At 39.4% G+C, this 27884-nt stretch overlaps 1 protein-coding gene across 5 annotated transcripts in view; it reads left to right on the top strand.

Moving 5' to 3' along the window:
* The window catches only part of FOXN3 (forkhead box N3), a 202821-nt gene extending 175666 nt beyond the window's left edge, over window positions 1–27155 (top strand). For 2 of the 5 annotated variants that reach the window (XM_054275773.1, XM_054275774.1), the window contains exons 5-8: window positions 2553–2618; window positions 11921–12029; window positions 19495–19518; window positions 22077–27155. In XM_054275773.1, the coding sequence (XP_054131748.1) occupies window positions 2553–2618; window positions 11921–12029; window positions 19495–19518; window positions 22077–22626 (749 nt within the window). In that variant the 3' untranslated portion in view covers window positions 22627–27155. The remainder of the gene's footprint in view (window positions 1–2552; window positions 2619–11920; window positions 12030–19494; window positions 19519–22076) is intronic. The other 3 variants (XM_054275775.1, XM_054275776.1, XM_054275777.1) reach the window with 3 other exon arrangements.
* Window positions 27156–27884: the final 729 nt, after the last annotated feature.

The following is a 27884-nucleotide window of genomic DNA, read 5'->3' as shown; positions in this document are numbered from 1 at the left end:
TCCCATGCCTTTGGTGCTGCTCCTCATGGCTACTTCTTGGCTCTTCTTGACACACTGCTCATGAGAACGCCTCCAGATTGTGGACAAAAATGGTGCAAAAGAATGTACCAGCTTTTCAATCTGCCTCTTTTTGCAGGCTCAGACAGCTGGCCCTCGGCCCTTGTCTCACTTGTGCACCAGTCCCTCCTTTTTCTTTCTTCCTTGCACTAGGAATACCAAAAGCACATTTTCCTGGATGCTACTGACACCACCATTCATGCATGCCTCTGAGCTCTCTTACCTCTGCTAAGGCATTATGGATTAGCTGTCTAGTTTCTTCAAGAATATACCAGCAGAAACATAGCAGGTGTGGATGGGCTTGAGACATGGCTATGCCTTGGGAGACAGCTGATAGCAGATGTGGATGGGCTTTGAGACATGGCTGTGCTGGGGGAGACAGCTGCTGCAGATGCAGTCCTTGTGGTGAGCAGCTCATGTTCATGTCTCACGTCATTGCAGAAACACTGTGGTGCCGTTAGTGGTCCAAAGGCTAAGAATGCCCCTTTCAACAGAAACTGGTTGCATCAATTTTATCTCAGATCACAGAGTTTATTACACAAACAAAGCCCAAAGTCATCAGGAAATGTCCTTTTCCTGGTAGTGTCCTCTTATTCTTTCAGCAACAAAATTCGCATTATGTTACAGTGTCATCCACTGAACTAAAACAAAGCAAAATTTAGGAACAGCCAATAAATAAATGCTGAAGTTGGCTGTAGGAATTATGATATGCTAAATTCAACTTTTAAGAATCTCTTAATTTTATGGTATGAAAAAGAGGGAAGAATTCTGGTGAATTTGGTTTGTCTTTCTCAGGCTTCTTTTGTCTTGCTTTTTAACATTAGATGGATTATTCCTCTTTAATTGGAAAGCATACACTTGCTGTGTGATGTGTGGATCCAGTCTTGCAACATGGCACATATTTGGGAATGATGCTGCTGGGAAATGGCACTTTCAGCACAGATAATTGCAGCAGGAATTCTGCTTTTGAGGTATCTTCAGACTTGAACATAAGCTGATAATGCTGCTTTTTCTTTGGAAAATGTTGACCTGTCCAGAAGGCACAGGCACTTTTTTATGCTGTCTGCTGCTGCTGCTTCAGCTTCAGTTTGACACCCACTACACTGTTTCCTTGTTTAGTGTTTTAGCAATTAAATAATAAAGCAGTCGCCTTTAGAAGAGTGCTTGCAGCTATTCACAGAAAAGTAGTACATACTTAAACAAATAAAAAGTCCCTTTTTTAAATTCTGCAGTCAAATGAATTTCTGTTTGGCTTAATCAGATTTTGAAATCCTGTCTACGTCATTTGTATTGTTAATATATTACAGAGCTTTATACCACATCACATTACTGGGAATAGATTTGAAATATATAAAGATCAAAAATACAGATATTTTTAACAGTGGTAAGTAATTTTCTGTCATAATAGCTGAAAGAAAGTGCTATGAAGCTATTAGTACTAAATTAATTTTTTTTTAATGTAATTTGGTATAAATACTGACAAGCTGAAGAAACCCCCAACCCCATCCAACAAATGCATACTCATTAGTCATTCAGTTTAGCACACAGAGGCAGCAGTCAGCTAGGGTGTGCGTTTTTATGTCTGCTTCAATTGCACACTTCATTTATTTGGACATGGCATAGGCGGCTTTCTCTGTCACACGGCATCACTGCACGATTAGCAAGTTGTGCCCCAGGGCAGCTGGGACGCTTTGCTGGGGCAGATGTTCTTTTCAGCTTATTCAGTGGCCGTTGTGGGGTTGTTTACTGTTGTCATAGATACCTGCATTTCCATAGCAGCCGAGCTGTTGTGTGTGAAGCAAGTGAATATAGTTATAAAAGGATCATATTTTGTTCTGTCTCTATAACTTACCATCTGTCAGCTGACTTTTCATGATGGATTCAGAAACCAATTTAAGAATAACAGCAGCCAGCTGATTATTTTTGCTTATATTAAAGTGACAGTGGACAAGAATGCAAATAAATTGATGCTTCAATGAAATGCTAGTTTCTTTTTTTTTTCTTAATTGCAGCAGTTTGTCTTCCAACACTTTCTCAAACTTTGCTGAAACCTTTTTTGACAAATAGAAATGACCAAGTGTCATCTTTTGTACTTGCTCAGGTATTCCTTGTGCTTTCCCACTTCTCAGCTGTCAGCTCATCCCTCTCTGTGGCTTCCAAATTGTGATGTTGCTCCTGCTTTCTCAGATCCTTTGTAATGAAATCTAAATACTCTCCACAGAATTAAACAGGGAATTGGTGAGGCTAACAGCAAAGGTATCAGGCACACACAAGCATAAGTATGGCTCAGTGACATAGATCACCACTTTGTTTAATAGTAACAAGGGGATCACATGCAAGTTTGGGGATAAATTTAATGTGTAGCCAATGAGCCCTCTGAGTGCTGAACTCTCCTACCTTTTCACTCAGAGACATGGTCATACCTGTAGTTTAGCAATGGGGGTAAGAAGATTAGCCCAGTTGTAAATAATGTATTTATTGGTTGATTTTTCCAGATCCTGACATTGATGCTGCCACTGCCATGATGCTTTTGAATACTCCCCCTGAGATACAAGCAGGTTGTGAGTAGATATTTCTATAGCATATAGCAACATAGACGTATAAAATTAATATTCTCTTTTATAAGTATACAGCATACCAGATAAAAAGGATGTAATAAAGAAATATAACTTCCCTTGTAGACCCTTGCACTTCCTTGACCCTTACATGAGTATAATTTTGTGGTTCATATTACATTTGTTACATGAATAATATTCATCCGTGATCTCTTATGTAAAAGAGAGGTTATTGTTATTCATGACATACACTTAAATGAGTAACATACTATTATCCATAGTGATAGAAAGACCTGGGGCAACAGCCAGGAGAAAGGCAGGGAGAGAGAGAAAGAGCAAGAGAGTGAAGGATACATGGCATATGGTTCTGTTTTCATTTTGTTTTGATTTGACTCCTATCGTGTAAGTTACCACAGCCATCTGGATACTTTCCATTCACTTGGGCACTGTTTCAGCTCCTTCCTTGCACACATCCTGCCTGTTTTGGGATTTTTTCTCTGACTGATGCAAGGCAGTAAGCAGGTGACAAGGAGCAAAGAGAGGTCTCACTTCCTGCCAATACTCCCCTCCCTGTTCTGTGACCAGACCTGAGGTTTTAATGCTGTGCATTAACAGAGCCTGGACCCCCACTGGACTGGGCTGAGCAAATATTGCAGGAACCATCCTGCCCCACAGAGCTTGCAGTGAAGGTATTACAGGAATCCATAGTGAAATACAGCTGCACAAAAACAGAGAATACAAGAAAACAAACCTATCACTAGTCAGCAAGTGTGGTAGTAATGCCAAGCGACAGACAGCTCTAAAAAATAAAGGCAGAAATTAAAATAGAAACCATTACCAAGACTGTCTAGCATCACTGCTATTGTTCTAGCCTGGGCAACCAACTCCAGATTCCTGGGGAAGCCTTGATTTGCACTTTGATACTCTGCCTGGGGAACAGAGTCAATTACCATCAAAGCATTTCCCATGCAGCTGAGGAAGGCTATTGTCAGGCTGCTTTGTGACCCTGCCAGAGGAATGCTTCTTGAGAAGCTGCTCTCAGGAGAGCAGGATGTACCAAGAAACTGCTCTGGAAAGAGAAGAGTGGTCCTTGTCCTCCTCTCCTAAGCAGCTTTCAGGAACTGTGCATGGTAAAAGGGCAAGCAATACCTGCTGTGTGTAGGAAGGAAAAAGGAAAGATTTTGTTGGGAAGAGGAGGTTACACTTTGTAACTGATTAATTAGCTTTATGGTTTAAAATGACCATTTAAAATTCCACACCTATGTGTGAAACACTGCTAACAATCACAAATGAATTCTAAAATCAGCTTCTGCTTTTATATGAAATCTTGAAATGGTATGTGACAAACATTGGTTACTATTTACTCCAATTCCACCATCCCTTAGTTTTCATTCAGAAAAACATAAGGCATAGTAAAAGAGTAAAATACTGTTATTAGGATTATTTTGTGTTTGTGTAGGTTTTACTGTATAGACTTATAAAACTGATTGTTCACATTGCTACTAAAGGTTAGTATGCAATTATAGTTAGAGTGTTAATGTCAGAAATCAGTTTCTCAATTATTAACAGCTTGCAGTATATTCACAGACCAAATAAAGGCAGAAGTTCAAAATAGCCAGCTGTGTGCAAGTTTCTACTGAAACCTGCAATCCAGCTGGCACCAGGAGTTAAAGCATGAAAGATACTGTGATATGCTAAGAGAGGGCATGTAGGAACATAGATTTAATACTTTTTGCTTCAGTTTATTGAAGTCGTGTTTCATCAGGTTTTGTAGGTTTGTGTTTGAAAAGAAACAGCAATTAAAACACTTGCTTCCTTTAGAAGCAGCTACCACAAGTTACAAATACTTAGGATTTTTATTAGTTCATTAATATTAATTCCAAAATATTTGACTTGCACTGAAAACTGTATCTTGACCTGCAACGCACTGAGTACTGTCTGGGCCATCTTGGGCAAGTTGCATCAAATTTATGGGCCTGTTTCCTTCTTGTGAATCTGATTTGGAGAGAGGACAGAAGAAAACAGGATGGTGAACAAATGGTAGAGCTCCATTTAGAACTCATGGGTACTAAACCAGTGAACTTTAGAACTCATGGGTACTAAATCAGTGAAGGCCCTGAGTTAGTTTTGTACAGTTGCTTTTTTGTACAAAAGATTTTCAGCATACCAACATCTTGGAAGTGAATATTGCTAGCTGTCATTCTAAGAGTGTGGCATCCTGGGCATGTCATTGAGTCTTGCCAAACCATGATGTTTTGCCACGATTAAAAGGGGAGATAGGTTTTGGTGCTTTTGCAGTGTGTTGGAATTCTGGAGATTCAAGTCACTGGAAGCATGTAGGTAGCAACACCTTCTTAATTGGTGAGGTCATTTTGGACTTTGAGCCACTTGCTTTTCTGGAGGGATGAGTAAAGAAAGGGGCAGTGTTAGTGTATGGCTGCTGCTGCTAGTGAACAGTGCTGTGGTCAGAGGGATTGGATATAGTGATTTAATCCAAGAAGCTTCTCAGTGCTGTTACACATAGCTCCAAGTTCATGCACAGTCCTTTGCCCGTTGCTATATAATTTGTGAATTGCACACAAATGCAAGTACATTGCTCAATCTAAAGTTTAATGCTGCAAACAGCTATTAAACAGTGCTCACAGAAAGGATTTGGGTGGAAACCAGGAAACTGAGAGTCTTCCCAGCTCTGACATCCACCTTCTGGTTTCAGTACTCTCATCACTGCTCGGTTGGGTTGGCTAGAAACTGGTGGCCTTCAGAAAACTTAGCAACACTGGTTTTGTGAGTGGTTCCTTATAGGAGACTGAAGTGCTGTGGTAAAGATATTTTTAAAATAGGTTTTCTATGGTTTAAACCAGTGTCTCTCTGATTTGGAAGTCTTTATTAATCTTCCTCTCAAAACATAAAACCCAGACTAGATACGTATATTGTAAGTTTGGTGGGGGGACAAGTAATTCCTTAGAGATCTACTTTACCTCTATACTTCGAACATTGTACCCCAATGAAATTTGCTTTTTAAAGTAATGCAAGTGGATTGTATACAAGCAAGATACATATACAGGGATGAAGACCAAAAAAATTGCCTTAATGACAGTGGAAAATCTCCAAATAGGATAAAATAGAACGTGCTGGTTTTTTTGGACATTTTTATTGTACATGAAACTTGATAGATGTAATGTTCTATTTCTACTGCTTATGGACAAGTCACTTAGTATAACTGAGACAGCTTCCAGCATAACTTTGAGTACCAGAAAATGATAAATCATTGAGAGTAAAATGTTTTGTAAAACTATTTTTACTGACAATTTTGTATTAAAGCAAAAACTAGGAAAATACATTTTCATAATGTTCAAACTTTCTGTTGCTAGATTTTGGTTGGGATTTTGTTTTGGTTTGTTTTACTTTGGTGTTTATTATTAAGCCATTAAAGGGATGAAATAAATTTGGAAAGAAAGCTTACTTTTATCAAGTACTTTCTACTTCTTTCTCCATACTCCTCATAATATTTTTAGAAAAAGTACAAGTGTGATAGGATTATCAGGATCTCCCTAAACAAAAATCTCAATTTTTGTTTAGAATAAATGTCTTGTTGGATGCATCCTAGATTCACAGTTTGTAAGGACTACAGAGTACAGAATTTAAAAGCTATGAAATTGTCCTTGAGCTGTAAAATACAAGTTGGGCAGATGTCATCAAATTTGTGCCTGGGATAAGATAGCTGAATAAAGTTACACATCTGGCAGAAAACATTTGCTTTTGGCAACTTCTGATGTCCCATCCACTATAGATCATCAGCAATTTCCTACTTTCAGTTCTTGTAGCCTGATCTAAAGAATTCTACTAAACACTGCGCTGAAAGAAAGCTTGTCAGAAAAGAGCTGAAGCTGACAGATATTAGCCAAAACTCAGTACCTCTTGTCTGTAGTGATTTCTTCTATGCTACAGAAGCTGGGTCAGGGCAGAGTGCCCTGAGATCAATGCATGTGCTGTATGATGACAGAAGAGGCAAAGAACCAGTCTGTCCCTACAGGATACACTCGCACATTCCACTTCTTTAAAATTCATTTCTCAGTAAATACTATTCATTCTTCCTTGCTAAGTGTTGGCTACCTTGAGCTAGACAGTTTGATGAAGTGTATGTTTGTTTCCTAAATCACACAAAGAACAGGTTTTTTTACCAGTTCATTGTCTTGATTGACAAGTCTCACTCCTTGCCTATGCGTCATTTAACTTCCATGTGCCAATATTTACCCAAGAAGTTAGTTTCCTTTTCTAGTGAGCTTTTGGGGTGTCAGTGTGTCTGGGGACTATCCATTACTTCCTCCTCCTTTTGCATTTCAATTTTACCAAATTGCTGCATTGTTTGTTTGACAATCAGATCTTCAGGGAAGGACTCAGTCTGACATGGTTTTTCTGACACTGCTGTGAAGATCTCAGATGAGGTGGTTATCTCAGCCAGAACTGGGCTTGCTTCACCTGCACACCCCTGCAAGTTAGAGATCAGGGATGCAGTCTGTTGAGAGATGTGACAAAAGAAGTCCATAGTTGGACTAATCTACTCAGCTAATGTGCACACAAGAGCATGCTCTGGATTAAAGTAGTCCTGCACTGGCTGTGGAGTGATCATGTAGCCCTCTACTTACTTTCCACCTACAGACCCTGAGTACAGGCCACAAAACAACACTGGATTTTTGAAGGGCTTCTGCTGGATCCTTTTAACACTGTGAACATAGTGCCTTGATGGGTTCAGATTATGGTATGTTCTCCCACATGTCATTCACTTTATTGTCTGTTAAACTATAGCATGAAAGTTCTCTACAAAAGGGAGATTTTTTTTCCCCTTGGAGAATTTCAGAGGTGTAGTCTTGATTTTTGACATTGGATGCATTGCTTCACTCCAGAGTTAGCCATTGGAGACTCAGCTGGCTGAGTCTACTCAGGTTGTGAAATTCCGGCAGAGCAGCATAAGATCCAAAAATAATTTCCCCATTCATGCAGCAGATGAGGGGTAGATTTTCAGTACACACTTTGACTCTACTCCAGTGAAAGTGTTTCCGGGTCTTAAGTTTCCTGAGAGCAGAGTAGACCCTTGAAAACATAGCAGTGATGAAAGCTGAATAATGATTTTGTCATTTCAGACTCTTTGTGTTTCACTGGGAACATTTTGTGAAAAAGGAAACCTTCATCAAAGAGATGCACAGGTCTTCTTGCATTGTTTTCTTGAGCTGAGTTTCTCAGATATAAACGGCTTTGGGCACTTGCTGAGAAAAGGTGTAAATTACATTTCACACTTCTGCCTAGGAATTGGGAACCTGGAACCTGCCTGTGCTGTTGGTTAAAGAAGCATTACAAGGGAGGGGTCAGGACTGTAAGGTGTTCATCCAGATTGGCACTGATTGATGATATGGCTTGGAGTAAATTATCTTACCTCCACACCTTGAATCTTCAATCTCTAAAATATAAATATCTCACCTCAAAGTATGGGTTTGAAACGTAATTAAAGCTTGTAAGACGTAAATGTATCTTTGGAATAAAAGTACCACATAATTTCAGTAAATAATCCACAATCCTTCAAAAGCACCAAGATGTAGGAATAATTCCTTGAATATAAGTAGCTGTCATACAGCCTGCACGAAGGCTGGAAGACTCTGTGGGTACCAGAGACAGTGTAATAGCAGTTTATCCATAATCTTTTTAAAATTAAATAATTAATGTTATTTTTTGCAAGGATCAGTTTTGATGCTTTAAATGTTGTAAGTAGAGATGAATGAGCAAGAAAGATCAATCTTATGGTGGCACATTGGTACTGTGGATAGCTAGAAATTAATACCTTTTACTAGTTAAATATTTTAATCCTGCTTTTCAGTTTAGGTTTAGAGTGCTACAGAAGCTGATTAACCAGAAAGTTGAGATGTTGTGGGTTTTTTGTTTATGGTTGCATATATTTCCTGAAAGGATACACTACATAGTCCAGTGTCCTTCTCCAGTGATCCCTTGCATACAACATTTCTGTTTGTCTGAGTGATGTAGTGGTTGTGCTGAATCATAATTCAGAGAGTCTGAAGAAACAAACCCAAAAATCAGTAGCAATAACACTGCTGTTGTAAGCTGAAATAGTTATTGAATTCTGAGTGATGATTTCATTATCCAGAGCTGTGATGTACTTCAGAGAAAAGTTAGAATCACAGAATCATGGTTAAGACCTCTTCTGGACTGAATAGTCTTATTGGAGCCTTTCAGTGAGTGGTGGCATGAGGCACAGACTGGCCATGATTGAAGAGAATTTCATAGGAGGACAAGAGACCAAGTTGTCTCTTAGGAGATATTTTCATAAGACAGCAAACTTCTGTGTTTTGTTTTTTTTTTTTTTACAAACATTTGTTCATTTGTTACTTCTTGAAGGGAATATGGGGGGGGGAGAGAGAGAAAAGAGAGTGTGTGTGAGTGTGTGTGTGTGTGTGTGTGTGTGTGTGTGTGTGTGTGTGTGTGTTGATGAGAGAATGTTTTAAATATGAAGCTTTTGAAGAGACTGTTTCCTGGATCACTCTCCATGACTTAAAAACCTGCAAAGGGTCAAGGAAAATGAAAGATGGATTCCAGTGAGGGTGTCAAGGTATAGAAATCTGAGGTTGTGAGACTTGGCAGTGTATTTGATATAGATATAGGTATAGATACATACATAGGAGTGCAGGAGGAAAAGGAAACTCAAAAGAGATAAAGAAGGAAAGACAGGAAGATAATTTTTGAAAATTGTGAGGAAGCAAACAGGATGTTCTAAAGAAGCAATGGGAGTTGTCAATAAAGGATAGAGGAGAAGAAAAATCATAGAATAAGCATCAGTTAACTCTACCAGCAACCAGGATAATTAGGTAATCTGGGCAAAGAAGAGTTTGGGCATCAAGGAGCCCGTTGCTCTCTTTTTGTAGTAGCTCTTTCGGTATGTTTGCTTTGAAGTTTTACAGTGTATATTTAGACAGTATCCATAGCTAACTGACATTCTGTGCATATGCATAAATGTTTCATTTCAGTATAAAACTATGGTTTATATCATAGCGAAGAGAAAATTCCCAGATCTTTCTCAGTCAAAACTTCCGGTTCCTTTCTTTTGATGGGACTTTATAAACATAGAGAAACCATACCATGTAGTGCAGTATAAAATCTGTCCTTCTTAAAAGTTTGTTGGAATAACCATGTCCATTTGAAATTATGTCTTTTTATTGATCTTTCAGTGTTCAGCACATTTATCTATGGCTTTGAATTCACCTGTTGCCTTCATGTTTTAGGCTGGCCATGTCTTTGAGCAGTCTGCTTTTCTTTCATGATACTGGTGTTTCGACCATCGCAAGGTTACGCTGTTGGAACAAATATAATAAGAAATTCAGCCTTTTGAATTTTAACATGATAATACTGCTCTACAGTATCTAAAAACCAGAACATTGGAGCAGAGAAAGCCTTACATTGTCCCCTGTGTGAAAGAGGTTTGATGGATTCCTCATAAACTAGCAGTGAAGGGAAAAGTATACAGAGTAGGGAGGTATAAATAGCAAAATGCTATTTAAAATTATTCTGGTCATTGAAAGCTGACCCAAGCTGTTATAAACTAAGTTCTATAATTTTAGCCATTTGAGGTTGTACTTAAGTACCTAAATATAACTGACCTGTTCTTCAAAGGTGCTCAAAAGCAAGAGTGGGTGTTACACAGTGACAGGATTTGATCGGGAGAGTGATGTGCTCTCACAAGCAGGAGAAAGAAGATTATTTTCCCAGAACTAATCTGTGTGGTCTGGAGTGAAACAAGGTGAGCACCAGGACAGCAGGAGTTGTCGATCTGGCTTGATGTTTATGGGAAGTTGAAATGTACCTCAGCAGCTTAGCACTAGCATACTTCTGAGCATATGCTCCTCTGCCTCAGAATACACTAGTATTTTGGGGTGTGAGTATTTGAAGTTGGGCATGTCAAATGTATGTGTTGATTCTGAATAATTTCTCTAGTCTCCGTGTAATTTGTTTAAAAATAAATTCTGTGGGTGTATATAAAGTAATACAGTTTACATTTATCTTACAAGTGTTTATATAATATCCATGTATTTAAAAATAATATAAGAAGAGTAATGATCATCATTCTCTTTTTGGACATTCCCCATGGGGGGAAGTTATGGTGTGAGTGATGACTTCTAGTAAATAGAATGTGTGTCAGCTGGCTGCCTGTGGATGTTACAGAAGCGAGTTTGGGTGGGGGCTGAGGTGAGGTGACTGTCCCAGCCTGAAGGGACGTAACAGCAGTGCCAACAAATGCCAGTACATGCAGGTAGGGCCCTGGTGAGGGCCTAGAGCAAGAACTCTGCTTGGGAGTCTTGCATCTCTCAGTGGAGGAGGAAAACCCTGGGACTTGCTAAGGACACTCTTGCAATGGTGGTGCCTGACTGGTGCTCCTCTGCTCCTTGTTCAGCTGTCTGCCCTGGGCTCAGCAGTGTACAGAAACGTGCCTGGGTAGAGAGCAAGTACTCGGGTGTAATCTAAAATCCTGTTGGCCAGAGCTGCAGTTTTTGATGTAGAGCCAAGTTGAAGAGCCCAGTGGAATGCCTTGTCTGTAGTGGTCAGTTCCTGGGAGTTTGTGTCAGCGGCACCAGCCCGTGTTGGGTGAGGGAGGCCGGGCTGTGCCCCGGCCATGTGCAGGGGGCACGGGACTGCTGCCAGGCTGCATGGCAGTGTCACCCATGGCCAGGGCAGGGCCTAATCACTGCTATGGACATAATGGCCTCTAAGCCTCTTCTCTTTCTCTTCCTGCTAAATACATATTTGTAGTTAATATTTTGTTTTGCAGGAATAGGGGCCCAAGATATTGCTGCTCAGAAGGTAAACTGGGATGATAAAAAGCTGTCAACTGTGATCTTGCAGTGAAATACTTGTGTTCAATTTATCTGTAAGGGGTCATTGTTTCTTTTTGTAGACAAAATAGTTACATCTGTGCTCATAGCTGGTTTTGACTCTAAGCACATTCATTCACAGTAGAACAGCAATTGCAAAAGAAAAGTGATTCATTTGTACAAGGAATGATCTGCAGCAACTAGGTCAGGCAGTGGCTTTGGCAAGCCATGTTATCATTGTTTGCCATGAAAATAGCATTGGAAATAGAATGGCTCGGAAGACTCGAGGCTGAGATGTCCAAGGTAAGCAGTGTACTGCACGAGCCTCTCTAATGGTTTTCCAGTACATTGAAAAGCCTGAGTTCCACATTTTGCTCCTGTACTTTTCTAACTTTTCCTTTAGAAGAAAAAAAATTGTATGTTTTGTTTTGTTTTTAGTTCCTTCGGGAGTGATACAAAATGGAGCTCGAGTACTGAGTAGAGGAATATTTCCTGGAGCCAGGCCATTGCCAATCAACCCTATAGGGAGCATGGCTGTCGCAGTGAGGTAAGAGTGCATCATTGTGGGATCTGTATGAAATAAATCAGCATTTTAAAAAAGTATAAAAGTATATGTAAGCTCTGGGTATTTTGCTGCTTGCCAATGCTTCTGAGGTTCTAAATGAAATAAAATTCTGCCACCTAAAATTCTTGGAATATCATCCTTAGCAGGATAGTCATGGCATATCTGTCTGTTGCGTGGTGGTTTGTGAAAAACACTTGTATTTTCACTAGCAAATTGCAGGCAGTTTGTGGTGAGAACCTCCTGTAGTGGCCTGTTTTAGTAAGTGCAAATGTTTTCTCCTCCCCTCTCTCCCTTTTCTTAAAGACTTTTTCCTGGATTAAATACCAGAGAGAAGAGTATCAATAATATTAAAGCAAATCCTGAAAGCTATTTGAACATATAGCTGTCATTTTGTTATTAACTTAGATCTTTGTGAGGCAGTTTCTTTCACTGTGGTTTTATTTCAAGGTTATACTGAAACATTCAAGGGTAAAATGTTGTTTAAGATACTCAACTATCAGGAAGCAGGGCAGTAAGAGACATCTAGTGATGGCAGTAGGAACTGTGGTTCAGTGGTTTGTTTTGCTTAAAGCAGTGCTGGTTTATTGGTGGAAGAACAATTTGCCCCGGGTGTAGCTCCATTTTCAGTCAGTCACAACAGAGATTAATTTGTCAAGTGCACTGCCAGTGCCCTCCTCTTTCAGAACTCTCAGTATCTGCAAAAGCTATTTCAGCTCAGGCAGTTGGGTATTCTGGGTGGGGTTTCATAATTAGTGCTGACCTCACTTCACGGTGCTGTTGCAATTACACTCTCTTTTCTCAGGAAAGGGCTGCAAGGCATTGAAATAAAGTATCTAGGTAGGCCTAATTCTATCACTATTTACATGAGGGTTTTTGTTTTTTATCCCTTTTCAGAATCAGGGTCTAGTCCCTTGGGTGCAGTATTTCCATCCAGTAAATGGAGAGAAAGACAGAGAGAGCCTATGACATTCACGTGGTCTTGATGCTTAAAATGCATAGAGGGGAAGACACTAATTGGAATAAAATCCATAATTTTTGATGAGCCAGTTCTTCAGCTGTTTTTCCCATTTGCTACACTGAAGGGATGCAACCTCAAGGGTCATCCTCCAGAATTCTGCAGAGATCCTCTCCATCTCTCTTTACCACAGCTTGGCCTTGCTAGCAGCAGGGGTCGGCTCTCTTCATCAGCTTTGCCACTGGCTTCACCCAGGACTTGTATTCTGCTCCAGTGGGGATTGCAGAGCCATAGGACTACAGGATCATTAATTATATATAATTTTTATGAGGTTTTCAAGCTAAATGGAGGACATAGTGGTCTCAGTATTATCTCTGGAGTTTATCTGTATTTCCTGCTTAGACTCTGTTTCATAATCAGGATTGACTCATGGAGGAAATAGAACTGTTTTACTTCCAGGCCACTTGAAAACTTCTGTGTAGGCATCCTCAAATTGCTGTGCTGTAAAGCTGTATCTAGTTACATTTTATACATTTTCAAAGGACTGTTTCTCATGATTTTTTTTCCCAGCAGTAGAGAATGGGATCTCTACCAGCTACCTGTTAATGTAGAGATGGGAAATTAGGGATTTTACCTTCCCTTGCTTACGTTCTTTTTGCTCTGTCTCACAGAAAAGCATTTATCATTAGTTAATGCAGACATTTCTAATTCTTTTTGTTCTCTTCTCCAGCCTTAGGCAGTATTAGAAATAGCTTGCTCTGAATATATTCCTAGTGTGCATAATGTCTGCTCATATTTAAAATCTCCTGCAATATCCCCTCTTTTACTTCTTGAAAGGCAGAGGGAGACACAGACAAGAGGCTTTGAAAGCCTTTGAGAAGTTAGGGGACTCTGTTCAATGGAGCGAGTTCAGCAGGCAGTTTTGTCTTGTTTCCCTCAGGGATAATGCTGTTCAGGATTTCTTTGGGAAGAACATCAGTCTGGGTTCACAATGCCTCTTGGAACATCATCTGGTCCTCTCAAAACTGGACACCTCTGTTATCAGTTCTGTGAAAAGTACACTGTTTCTTGGTGCCAGCCCCTCTCCTCAGATACACCAGACTAAATAGGAGCTGTCATGTTCACCTTTCATGGTGTCTCCAGAGAATAACTTCTGCTTAGAATGTGCAGCAGGGGGAATTTACCACAGCATCCATACAGCCTCCTTTTGCAATTTAAGAGTAGGTGGACTGCTCAGATTGAGCTGTCATTCCTGCACAGAGGACAATGGTCCAGTCAGGCTGGCAGGGGATGTTTTCAGACATGTTCAGGTGCAGGAAGGTTGATTTTCCCCACTAGCTTTTACCAGGAGGGAGGTCTGGGCAGCCTTGGTAGGTGGTGCAGTCTCCTGTTAATTTTTCTGCTGAAATTGTGTGCCTCTGCCTATGTATTGAGAAGTCAGACAACTTCTTTCTAAGATTTTTTAAATCAAATGTCTTCTTTTGAGAAGTGTTCCTTTGTTGCTGCAAATGAAAGGCCTGAAGCCACCTGAAGAAGGTAGTTTTCATCATTCTCATAGGGGACCATTAGCATTTTCTTTATTGTGCAGACAGTTGCATAATAAATTGAACCTCATATCTGTTTTTCTTTAGTTACCATATGTAGGAATCACAGGTTCCTCTGTAAGATGCTGGTCTTCTCTTGGCACTTCCTTGCTGTCTGAGCTGTTTATTTCATTTTGTGTTTCATTTCCTCAATATCTTAATGGTCTTTGGTTTAGTTGTCCCCCAAGCTGGTACAAATAGCTTGCTGTATGTTGTCCTGTTGTGCAGTGCCATTAGTGCCAAAACAGAGTAAGAAGAAGTTTGGTCTTGGGTTAAATCTGCAGTTATGTGGGTGTTTTGACTAATCTGTTGTTCAGAAAGGAAGCCAAAACTATAGCATTGGACTGAGAAGCTGAAGTCTGTGATTTCTGATGTGTTAACTGCCATGAATAGAAAAGTTTACTGTGCTGTTCATCTTTGACAGCGTGACTGAATGCATTGGCATATTTTGTTCCTGTAGAAGGTATCAATGTGTTGCTCTTCCTTTGTAATTACATATAATTACTTTATATTTTATATATAAAATAAGGTACAATTGAATTAAGTCCTTTGGGTTAAAAAACCCTCCTGGGGTTTATTTAACAAAGATGACTTTCCCTGAATAAAGAATTACAGTTGCAATCATCATTATTTTGTAGTGCATTTGGCTTAAATTGTACAAATAGGCCTTTCATTCCAAACTCATCTACAAATGGAAAGGCATCCCACACTATTTTTACTTTGAAAATCATCCTCTGGTGTTAATCTCCACAGCAGAGCATAATTGGATGTGTTTTGACAGTAGCTTTTTATTTACTTTATTCACACCACTTTTAGCTTGTTTACCATCCATATTTTCCATGTTGTGGCTGACAAGTGTAAGACCCACCCAAAAACAGCAGGGAAAATAGCGCTTCAGAGCTGCACAGCGTGTAGCATGGCTCTAGCATGAGATCCGTCGTATTTTGGGGATATTTTTGGCAGACCATATCCCTATATAGTTCCCTCAGAGAATCTAAAAGCAAGTGCAGTGACAGTCTGGATATGTAGTAGATATTGACTGACAGAGATATTCACTGAAAGCAGACAAAGCCAGTAGTTCCTCACATACAGCAAGGAGTTAGTTGGGAAGGTGAGCTCTTGCTCTTCCTATCATCATCCATTGGAAAATACCTTTTAAATGTTTTTCTAGGTGGACTTCTGTGTTGCTTTGGTAGGGATGGTGTCTGTCAAAGTGGCCAGTGCATATGACATTCACATGTCTTGGCAAGGTGCACAAAGCTCTTACCATATGTAATCACCTTCCACAGGAGTCAGGTATGACCTGTTACATCAACCCTTAGGAAGAGCACAAGCTTGGAAGTTGATCTGACATTTGAGATTGTGTAGCATCAATTTCACCACGATATCTGTAATTTTCTGCCGTTATCCATAGTGGGTGGGTGGGTGGTTTATGACTGTGTCCAAGTCCTGCTGTGCGGTAGAACTACTGAGCCTAAGCCTCTCACATGCCTGATGTGGACAGATCCACTGAGGTGAGGTTGATGGAAATTCACCCCACAGAGAATCTTAGCAGCTGTTTAGCATAGGCCTTGCAATTTGGTTCAGGCTATTTTGCAGAAGATGTTTTACAAAATATCCTTGGTAATTTTTTTTTTAAACTTACTTATATGCTACATATGCCTAGGTAATAGGTTAGATTACTTTTGGTACTATTTGTTAGAAATACCTTGGGTTTTAAATTACTGCAGGTTAAAAATAAAAATTAATAGGAAATTACATGGGTTTTCCCCATTTTATCCAATCCTTCTTCACCAAGTTCTTCTCTGTCCTGGTTTTGGCTTGCATGCAGTTCATTTTCTTCCTAGTAGGCAGTGCAGAGTTGTGTGTTGGCTTTAGCAGGAGAACAATGTTGATAATATGCTAATGGTTTAGTTACTGAGCAGAACTTGTCCCAAGTCAAGGACTTTTCAGTTTCCCATGCTCTGCCAGTGAGCAGGTGCACAAGAAGGGAGCAGGGGCAGGGCAGGTGACCTGAACTGGCCAAAGGGATATTCCATACCACAGAGCATAAACTGGGAGACTTGGCAGGGAGGAGCTGATCACTCCTGAGGGATGGGTTGAGTTGGAAACCATTGTGTTGTGCATCCCTTATCCTTCTTGTGTTTTATTCCCCTTTTTGTTACCTCTCTCTTTTCATCACCTTCATCATCATTGCTGTTACTGGTTTTGTTGTTATTTACTTTATTTTAAAGTGTTTGTGTCTCAACTAATGTTTACCTTTTTCCTATTCTTCTCCCAATTCCACCTGGAGCAGGGAAGAGCAAGCAGCTGCATGTGACACAGTTGCTGGCTGGGATTAAACACAGACATTCTCAAGGAATTTCACAGTTACCTGGAAATTGCAAACAGGTTTCCCAAAGAACTTCCTTCAGTAAAAAAAATATTTCCATTCAAGTTTCCAAGATAAAATTTTTCTTATTCATAGGGAAAACAAGTGCACCTGCACTGGCAGAGCTACAGCTCTTCCTTGATTTTGAGGAATTTAAAGAAAAAAACAAAACCAACAAAAACAAAACAAAAACAAAAACAAAAAACCAAACCAAGCAGGAAGACAACAAAAAGTCGGTAAGGTTTGCAAGTGTTGCATTTTGGCACCCCAAAATTTTGGCAACCTTACCTACTTCATCATGAGTAGATTTGAAAATGCCTGTTCTTTTGCTATTAATGCCACAGTTCCTTATGCAGCTCCTGATCACTAGGGCATGACAAGAACGAGTTTTGTGCTTAACCTTATCTGAAGATGGAAAATGGTTATTTAGGATTATTTGCACTTCAAAATTATAGGGCAATTACTAGATTATTCCTTGGGCATAGCTTTTATTATTATTTATTATACATAATAAAATATAAAAATATATTTTATTATACTTTATTTGTCATGCTGTCTTTATTTTTGCTTCTATTTTCCTCCCTTGAAGCAGCCATTCAAGCAGTGATCAAATAAAACAAACATTGCATATGCAGAGTAGATGCCAAAGCATAAATAGAATTATTATCATTCACTTACATTATCTGTGAGTTACTATTTTTGCTTAAATAAAGGAATTGGTAGGTATTTCCTTTCATAAACTCTTAATTGTATCTTTGTAGTGCTTACCACTGGTGTGATCAGCTTAACAAACCCCAGATCATCCCAGATGCACTGCATTCCCCTCCCCACCTGTAAGAGGCAGGATGAGTTATCCTTGGGAGCCAAAGGAATCCTTTAGTAACTAAAGGACAGCAATGCTGACTGACTTGATTATTCTTTCTTTGCAAAATGCACGGGGCTCCATTTGGTTTAATTTCAGATCTGCTGCTGATACTGCTGGCAGTTCATGAAGTGTATTTACTGTGGTCCTTTGCATACAATTTTTCTCTGAAGTACCTTTGTAAGAGCTTCTGTCACTATTGTGAGCCCTTTGTAAGAGCTTCTGTCACTATTGTGAGCAGCTCACTGTTGACTTTTAACTCAGTAACCCCTGACAGAATCTCATTGTAGAGCAAGTGAGCACCACTTATTTTTCATACACTTGCTCATCCTTCTGTCTGCTGGTTTGTAGTGGTTTTAAGAAGCAGTTCAACTAGCTGTAGCCAAAAGTTCTGACTGTTCTGAATTTCCCTTTGAAATAAAAAAGTGATTTTTCTTTTTCTTTTTTTTTTTTTTTTGTGAAGCGGGAATGTGTGAAAATCTACAAACCCAGCTTACCTTTACTGTTTTCATTGTGTCTTCTGACTGTGTGCTTCCAGTTACATCCAAAAACTGTCATCTATGGGTACACAGTATCTGTCATCCAGAAGGATCAGAGGTAGATTAAGGTGATATTTAAACTCCACATAGGTTTTCTTTGTTCATCAAAGGAATATACCTGTCTCCAGTGTGAAATGCAGTAAGGTTTTTTTCAGCAAAACCTTTGCCATTTTGCAAACAGAATGTGATTACCTATCTTTCTTTCAAGCTAGCAGAGAAATTTAAGGAAGATATGCCTGTACTTGGTAAAATGACAGACTCACTTTTGTCTCCTCCTGAGGAAGACCTCTCTGAAAGGCAGAGGCACTAGCACTGTGCAAAGGACATTATTTCCTCTAACTTGAGACCCAGCTGCCATGAGTCCTGTCTGGCTCCTGGTGACATTGGTAGTAGAATTCATATCCATTAACAATGGGAATGAAGTCAGACTTTAAGAAGTCCAGACTTCATCTGCACTGCTTGAGGATTGTGTCATTGTGCTACAAACAAATGGAAATGTTCTAAAAAGAATGTGTGCACATTGCTTTAGGCTGAGATCCCTCAAGCAAGTAAGGTAGTCCATGTGAGTAGGATGAAAAGCTCTGGAGACTCTCCCAGCAACTTTCCTGAAAGAGCAAGCCACTACTTTAAAACATGAAAATATGTCAGTTTCTGGAAATTTTGAAATGAAGTTCTGAATAAAAAAGGGGGGAAACAAAGTGAGAGTTACAACCAGAACTGTGAGCAAAAATAGATGGAGCTGGCCAAAATCTGTGTCCTGAAACCCAAGGGAGTTCTGTCCACTGATGATCTAGATTGAACTATATAAATCACAAATTCATTTCATAGTGAATATATGATTGTCTAAGAGCAGTGTAGAGCTTAAGAATGTCTCAGAAGCATATGTAGTATATTAATTGTTTAGATATTTGTTCATTCAGCTCTTACTAATCTACTAATATCAGTTATAAGTAATTTATCTAATGTTTGAGCTATTGCATATTAAGATAAGATCAGATTTCTTTCAGGGTACATGACTTTTGATGTTGTGAATATCCTAAAGCACTCTTCCTGTATAACTTTTTACTTTTCTGCAAATGTCCTTTGCTAATCCTCTCCTTCACCTGCTTTCTCTTCCTTTTGTATTTCCTCAAGCAGAACTGGATGGAAATCTTTCAAAATGTAAGTGAAACCCAAAGATTTTTCTAAGATCCAAATGCTATCCATTTCCTGACCAGTTCTACTTTCTTCTGAAGTGTTATTGTTATTTTCTTTTCTCCCCCTTTTTTTTAAAGCAATTCTTTTTTTGCACATCTTTGCAAACTTGTATTTTTCTTTACCAGCACTCCCTGTGGGATGCCAGCCTCACAGTACCCCCTCCCCTGGGACATCGCTCTGTACTCCCTGGGCATTTCATTCTGTTTTTATGCTGATTTGGAGGAATTGGGATTTGGAGTAAGTCCCATGGGCATAGCTTTTGAATCCAAATTACAGCCCCTTTATGTAAAAGCAACACTAGAGACTCCAGAGCAGGGTAAATCAGAGATGTCTCTGGCACGTGGTTGCTGTGCTGCTCCATGGAGCAGTGGCTTTCCTTTTATTCACAATCTCTTGGTACAAACTCACAAGAGTACATCTAAATGGGTATCTTGGTTTAAATCACATCCATTAGAAGCCTTGTTCACTTATAGTCAGTAGGAATTTCATTTGAGTTCTCACCTATTCTGTCCTGTATTTGTTTCCTTGGAGCAAGAATTGGTTGTTATTTTTTAATGGAAAATTAGTAGCATGTGATTTTTAGTAAGCCATATTGCTCTGACTTTTAGCTGCCTTGTAAAATCAAGTAAGTTTAATTTTATGCTAATTTATTATAATTTTTAACATCTTTAAATGTAAATTTACCCTAAAAATGAAGAATCTGTCACTTAAAATGCATCACATGCTTCCTTGTAATGGCTGATCTTAAGGAGTTGGTTATAAATTCACCTTATAACTAGCTTAGTATGGATGATTTCTTATTCTAAGCATTTGGCATCCTCTAATGACAACCCCTGCAGTTGCAAGCCATCACAGAGTAAATGCAGCTGGCTTGCTGCACAATCATGAATGACATTGCACTTAGTTATTAATAATTGAAGGAGCTTTGTGTATTCCTTCTAGGTTCTGTATGGAATTTATGGATCATACATCTACTCAGAAAGCTAGGCAAAAGTAATTTTGTTCAGCAAAAGAGGTTGGCAAGAGGCTTTCTTTGCTAATAAGTGTACCTTCTATTCTATACATTTCTTTGAAAGCACTGTAAATAACATGTGGAATGACTGATGAATTTGCTGCCTCCTAGCATTGTCCTGTCACTGGTTCATAAATGCAAGGGGCTTTCTTATCTCAGTGAGCTCTTGCAGACAAGACCATTTAGATGAACAGGAACTGTGGAATTACATACCACTCTTCTTTTACCCACCTTTCAACCTTACCTTTCAGAAATGGGTAATACTCTGCTGTTTCTTGTGTAAGGAACATGGCCTGAAACCTAAAGTACTTTCCCATTTTTAAAAGTAGAAGAGCAGTAATACTCTGGACTTGCCACTGTGCCATTCCTCTTAAGAAACATCTATGTTCAGTGTGTGCATTTAAGAAAGGGTTTTCATCCAACACCTGCCCCAAGTGTACAAAAGCACTCCAATGGTAACACAAAGATGGCAAGTTTAAATCAGTTTATCATGTGAGGATTTAAACAGCCTTGCTTTTTGGTTGGATTTTTTTTAACTGACAGAGAGGTTCAAGGCTGGTAAACTGGCAGGTGGCAGTGATGATGGCTTTACTCAATGAGGAGCATCCTGCTCTCCTCCTTTTCAGCAGGAGTTAAGCATGGCACAGAATCAGTGCCTTCTTTAATAGTATTGTAAGTATTGTATTCTGTTTTTTAAAGTCAGCGGCAATGCTCTAATACTTTTCACTACAGGAAAAAAAACCAGTTCATTTTTAAACATATCATGCTGCAGTAGTTCCTACTGCACAGGGTGCCATAAAACCAAAGGAGAAAATGACAGCTTCCAGAGCAAATCCAGATTTATTTTTTCTACTGCTTGTTTTTGAACATGTTCTAATATTTCCTTGGCAGCTAGTGGCTTAAGATTGTATTGCATTTAAGGTTATTTATTAACTGATCAGAATCAGAGCTGTGACTGGACATAGTTGTTCATTCTCTTGCAAAGAGTCCTTAATAGAAGTTGTGCTACTTCCGAGGTGAACCATGGAATACAAGGTTGGAATTAGAGCTGGAAAGTGTCTTTCAGAGCAGGCAAGGAATTGCCCCAGAAAGCTAGTGTCTCTTCCCCATGTTTTTGGTAGTATCACTTTATATGCAAAAGATGAGGGGCTATTTATGCAATTTGTCATTTTATTTACCCAGTAGATAAAATAATATTGGGGAGTTTTCTTTTTAATTTTTGAAAATATAAACTATTAATTGAAATTTAAATCAATACTGTTTACACATCATTTATTTGTAACCATCCCCTACTTGTTCCTGCTTTTTGTGCTGTTTTGCATCTTTGGGTTATTTTGTATGTTAAGTCCAATCCACAAGGCTTTGAAACCAGCTTGCATGGACATTACTTTGATAGTCATCATTTCAGATTGTAATTTCAATTTACCTGTCAGTTGGCTTTATCATCTTTTGCTTTGAAGCAGGATCACATCTCTGTGGCTTCTAAGAGTGCTTGGATTTGTTTTTGCAGGAATGGAATAACAAACTGCCGGATGCGGACGGAAAGCGAACAGTCCTGCGGCTCTCCAGTTGTTAGCGGTGACCCAAAGGAGGATCACAACTACAGCAGTGCCAAATCTTCCAACCACAGGAGCACATCACCGGCCAGTGACTCCGTTTCCTCTTCCTCTGCTGATGACCAGTATGAATTTGCAACTAAAGGTAGCCAAGACAGCAGTGAAGGAAGTGAGGTGAGCTTCCAGAGCCACGAGAGCCATAGCGAAACAGAAGAGGAGGACAAAAAGCAAAGTCGGAAGGAGACCAAGGATTCTTTAGCTGACAGTGGATATGCATCCCAGCACAAGAAAAGGCAACACTTAATGAAGGCGAAAAAAGTACCAAGTGACACACTGCCTCTTAAAAAGAGACGTACAGAAAAGCCCCCTGAGAGTGACGATGAGGAGATGAAAGAAGCAGCAGGATCACTCCTGCATTTAGCAGGAATTCGATCCTGTTTGAACAACATCACCAATCGGACGGCAAAGGGGCAGAAAGAGCAAAAGGAAACCACAAAAAATTAGAACAAATCAATGATTTGTTTGAACTTACAAAGTTTTGTTTCAGCACGTCAGGTGAATTCTAATGATTTGTGGCAATATCAGCAATTTTTTCCTTTTTTGTTTTTCTTCTATTTCTTTTTGTTTTGTTTATTTGGGTTTTTTGTTTGGTTTTTTTTTTTTTGACCCTTAAGATTTTTATTTTTAAAGGAGATTGAAGCCATAGAACTCATACTGACACTCAGCTAATTTACAAAAGCTTTTCATTACCTGAAGACAAAAAGTTAACAAAAAAAGAAAGCCAAAATCGCCATTGCTTTCTCCAGCTTGTCAAAAATGCATGGTTGAATACTCAGTGATATCAACATTAATGTGATGGGAGTAAAATTGGGCACTTGGAAATCCCTCTTAGAGTAGAAGAGCTGTGCATAATTTAGTATTCATTCAGGCCTGGCCCTTAAGATTTTTTTTAATGGCCTTACAATTGGGTTAGAAGTGAATGTGAATAAAGAGATTTGTGGGAAAGAGGAGGCACGTACTTCTCAAGGAAGAACTGTTTAGTGGCACTTGGAGATGTGCCACACAAGTCTTCGGACAGCCACTGGTGGCAACTGTGCAAGCAGCAATGCACTTCTAGTGTGTCACGTATCCTGTGTGGCTCATAGTGTGAAGACTGATAGCTCTAAGTTAGAGGAAATTTAAATTATGTATGCAATGGGTTTCAGTGAAATAATTAAATGGGAGGGGTGTGACTGTTAGTAGCATCGTTAACCATTGAATTCTGTCTTCTATATTAAATTGAAAGAATGTTCAAAAAGCCATAAGCCTGAAGATTGGCACTGCGTGCAAAAAATAATAGTAATAGGGAAAAACAAACTATGTCTTCTAAACTGCCTGAGTGGAAAGTAATCAAGTCTAAGAAATTACAGTAGATACAATGTACATCAGAATCTTTTTCTGTGGATCACATCCTTGATCTAACAGGGGAAACAAAGCTACAAAACCTGCCATTAGTAGTATTCTGTATTTAAAACTAGAAGGAAAGCATATTGGTGAACAGTAAAATTCAGAAATTCAACAAAAGAGCTCCTACACTGCCCTCAGAAGTGAGTGTGCAGTGACCATCAGTCAGGATTCATCTGTGCAAAAATGACAACAAATTTCCAGATTCAACCAGCATAGCCAGCAGAAGAAATTTGATCCACATTGCATGGATTCTTTAGGGAAAGGGGGAAAACAAAAAGCAAACAATTTTTTTTATTCAAAGATGACAAAGTTCTTGTAAGGTAAATAATGTATTTAGCATGAAGCATGAATTATTTTCATATAAATATAGAAAATAGAGAAAAAGGCTATGCCTCTAATTTTTAAGCCCTTAGGCTTAGAGTTTGTTTTTTGGGGGTTTTATTTTTTTGTTTTGTTTTGTTTTTGTTTTGGTTCTTTTTTGTTGTCGTTGGGGTTTTTTTGAAGCAGGTGTTTAAGGTTTAACCTTCTTCAGGGACAAACACTGACTGTTGGGGAACTTACTCTGCAATATTAAAAAATAAAATCTTCATGCTCTGGTAGGGCTTGGATGGTTGAATTATACTGCCTTGTCTGCACATTCAGCCCCCTCTCCCTACTTCTGTTAAAAAAAAGAAAAAAAAAAGAAAAAAGTAAAAGTGTGTCTTTTCTTCGTCTGTACATGTGTAACATGACGCAATAATCTGAGGGCAAATTTAGTAGTGAGTGTGTATGACAGAATCAAGAAAATAATGGGAGGTTAATTGAGGAAAACTCTCTGATTTGATTCAGGAATAAGTAGACAAGAAAATAGCTTTGCTAATTTGCCATGAAAAATTGAAGTTAGTTAAGAGCCTTATGGAGGTGTCTGAATAAAAACCAGTGTTACAGAGAGTGTGATTCAGGTACAGTGCTACTCTGGTAAGGATGGCTATGAGACTGAAAATCACTACAGCACAGAGAAGCTGTGAAATAAACTAAACAGTCTCTCTCACCTGGATTCTTGCATTTGGCATGAAAAATTCTACACTTAGAATATCCTAGAGGCAAAAAGAAAATCCCAGAAACCAACCACTTAAGAGAACAAAATGGTTGGTTTCTTAAAGAGTATAGGTTTAGATTTATCACTAACAGCTGTTTCAGGCAGCAGTTTAACCAAGATGGATGTAGTTTATGAAGAGTGAGTTAGAGAAGGGTTTGACTTCCTATTCAGTGCAGTGAGCTAAAAGTTGTATTTGGAGATGCCTGTGGTGTGTGCTCAGTTAGGAGGTGGAAGGACTGAAGGACAGGCTGGTCTGGACCTGGTTCTGTATCCCACAAGCATTTTGTAAAGAACAGGGCAGCACAGCAAAAGTGTGCCTCTCCTCCCATCTCAGCCAGCATGTCCTGGGATCAAGGAGCAGCTTGAGAGCTGCCAGAGCTCAGCACAACTGCCAGCTTAGGAGATAAGGAAGGAGAGAGCCATGGATAGTGCAAGAAACAGCCTTGTTCCTCTCACTTTGCAGGGGCCAATGCGTACAGCATTGATTCCAGCATTAGTTAAGTCAGGAGTACAGAGAGACTAACTTCTGTTGGCTGCCTGCAGCCCTTTAGATAACGTTGGGGAAAACAGGAAGGACCAGTCCCTTGGCCAGGTAGCACAGAGATGAATGAGCCATAACATTTCCCTTGTCTGATCAGACTGGGATAATCTGCTTCTTCCCAGGCCCATGCTCTCTACAGCCAAAGTCTGCAGGTGATGAAGCACACAACCCTGTACAAGAGAACTTGGTCTTCATCTTTTACAGACTTTTGGGAGAGTCATTTGAAATAAAAGATACTACAGTATCACTTTGCCACCACCTTTGCTCATTGATGCATAGTTGTATCAGCTTGGGAGTGGCTTAATATTTACCAAAAACAGCACTGAAAAATCTAGTGGCAGAAAATACAAACCATGGCTCAGCCATCTCTGTCCTCCAGGGAAAGCTACGTGCTTGTGTGCCAGTGGCCAGATTCTGTCCACAACACTAATTCCAGAGCAACTTCTCTGATTGCAGTGTGTCAGTGCAAATGAGATCAGTATCTGCTGAAAAACAAGTACCATTCATTAATGTGGACTCTTGGTGGCTAAATATATAATTACCACTAGTATTACTCATCTTAGAAAACAGTCATTTTGCATAAATATCTAATTAGGCAGGTTAACTTTATACAGATATATATATAGATACATATGTATAACACCTATCTAAGACTTCAACAAGATCTCTATATACTTCCTGGTAAACCTAAAATGTTGGCAAGCATCTATTTTCATATAAAATTTGTTTCTCCTAGTCTGATCTGCCTGGAAGGTATTCTTTGGTAGGATTTTACAAAGTTATGTTTGGGCTGCCATCAATGGATTATTTCTGGTGTTTAAAAACAACTTGTCCTTATTGATGCTTATTCTGACTGTTGATGAGAAGTACATAATTTGGATTGTATAAAGTATTTAGGAGTCACCTTTTAAACCATATTTGTGCCTGGCTGACAATGGCAACTTTGTCAGAACTGGTTCTACTCCATCAGAGAAGTTCTCTTTTTTTGTGTAAGAACTGAAATTGATTTGTTTTCCAAGAAATACGATGTCAGCTTTTAATCGAATTGTCTTTACTTCAACTGAATGATGTCAAAACGGACTGGTAATTGCACTGTATTACAAACTCTCTCACTTGCCAGATAGGAGGTGGTATGGTTTTGCTTGTTTGCTTTCCTTCTAAGCCATTTTGGGGTGAGAAGTTGTCAAATCTCTAACTTCCCCTTCTTCTCACTCTGAGTATTGCCAAATCAGCGTTTCTCCAAGACAGGTGGGGGCGAGGTCAGCAGGTGTTCAGTGGTGAGTTTCACATGGGCATGAATTGTAAGGGTTGCTGGACTTCATGGCGAGTTCCTTTGGAATATGCCTTCTGCAGCAAGAAGCTCTTGCAGGCCAGAGCTAATGCCATAAGCAGATTTCACCAGCATCTCCAGGGAGGTGAAATCTGCTGATCGTGCTTGCATTCTGCAAGCAGTTGGATGTCCTACTGCATTTTGGTGCAGATTCTGCTTGCATTTGAAAATGCAAGCACAGGTCTTGAACAGCTTAAATGTATCACCCCATAGCTGTTTCTGAAAGCAGTCTGCTTCTGATCTTCTCCTGGCAAAATTGGCAGTAGTTCTACAGAGATCACAGGGCTTTACAGCTGAAGAGCCAAATGTGGGAGTGAGGTGAGCCCTGTAGGACTGGAGAACTGTCCTGAGACTCTTCTCTCCAGCAACTGAGGTTCATCTTCTGGTTCCTCTCCTACCTTAACGGGAGAAGGGAATCCCAAAGGAGATGCATTGGCTCCCAGTGTTGAGCTGAATTACTGTCTACTTGTGGAAAAGATACAGAAAAAAGCTGGAGGCTGCATTCTTCACTGGAGTGAGGTAGAGATACATCAACATACTTTACCAGACAATGAAGTTCTAAATTGTACACCAAACGGCACCACGGATAAAATTACCAAAACAACACTTTGTCCTGGTTTCTTAGTAGTGGTAATTTATTTTCACGATAAATCACGATGAGATTTTGGCTCCCATCCCAATCCATCTAAAGATGTAGATCATAGAATCATAAAATATGTTGAGTTGGAAGGGACCCATCCTTCCTTCTCGGCCCTGCACAGGACACACCAAGAATCACACTGTGGATCTGAGAGTGCACAATGTGAGGTCTTCTAGAACTTGAAGGTGTCTGGTCTCCTTTGCAGTTAGTGGAGCTATAGACACCCAAGTGCTCCTGGAAGCCTTTACCATTTCACTATTATTGTTACTACAATTTTTGCTTTAATCCAGCCCTAGGCATTTTTTGAAACATTACTCTCCTGTGCTCCAGGATCAGAATAAAACTACTGAGAAAATGCATTTCCAATGCAATTTACTTCACTTCCTGGAGAATGCAAACCCAGCTCCTTCAGGCACATCACTACTGCCTGAGTAGCTCATTGGCATATTTTATAGGAAATACTTTGAAACATTTTCTTAACTTTGCCACCAAAAGAGCATTTGAACCATACATCCTCCTGATTGTAACAGAGTATCAGTGTTGACCGTCTGACCAGTTAAGTTTTAGTAGTGTTCTTCACAGCCCTCCAGTAATATATCAAACACTGTTATGCACATAATGCAGCACTGTGATCTAATTTAAATAATACTTTTTTATTATTTATACTACTCTATGTAATATACATCAACACTTTGCTATATAACCTAAGTGATAACCCTCTTAGTTA

Source organism: Melozone crissalis, unplaced genomic scaffold, assembly GCF_028551555.1.
Source record: "Melozone crissalis strain CALT ecotype California unplaced genomic scaffold, PUWL_Pcris_2 ptg000018l_1, whole genome shotgun sequence".
Lineage (NCBI taxonomy): Eukaryota > Metazoa > Chordata > Aves > Passeriformes > Passerellidae > Melozone > Melozone crissalis.
The sequence above is the reverse complement of the archived record's forward strand: the minus strand, read 5'-3'. Positions and strand labels throughout refer to the sequence as shown.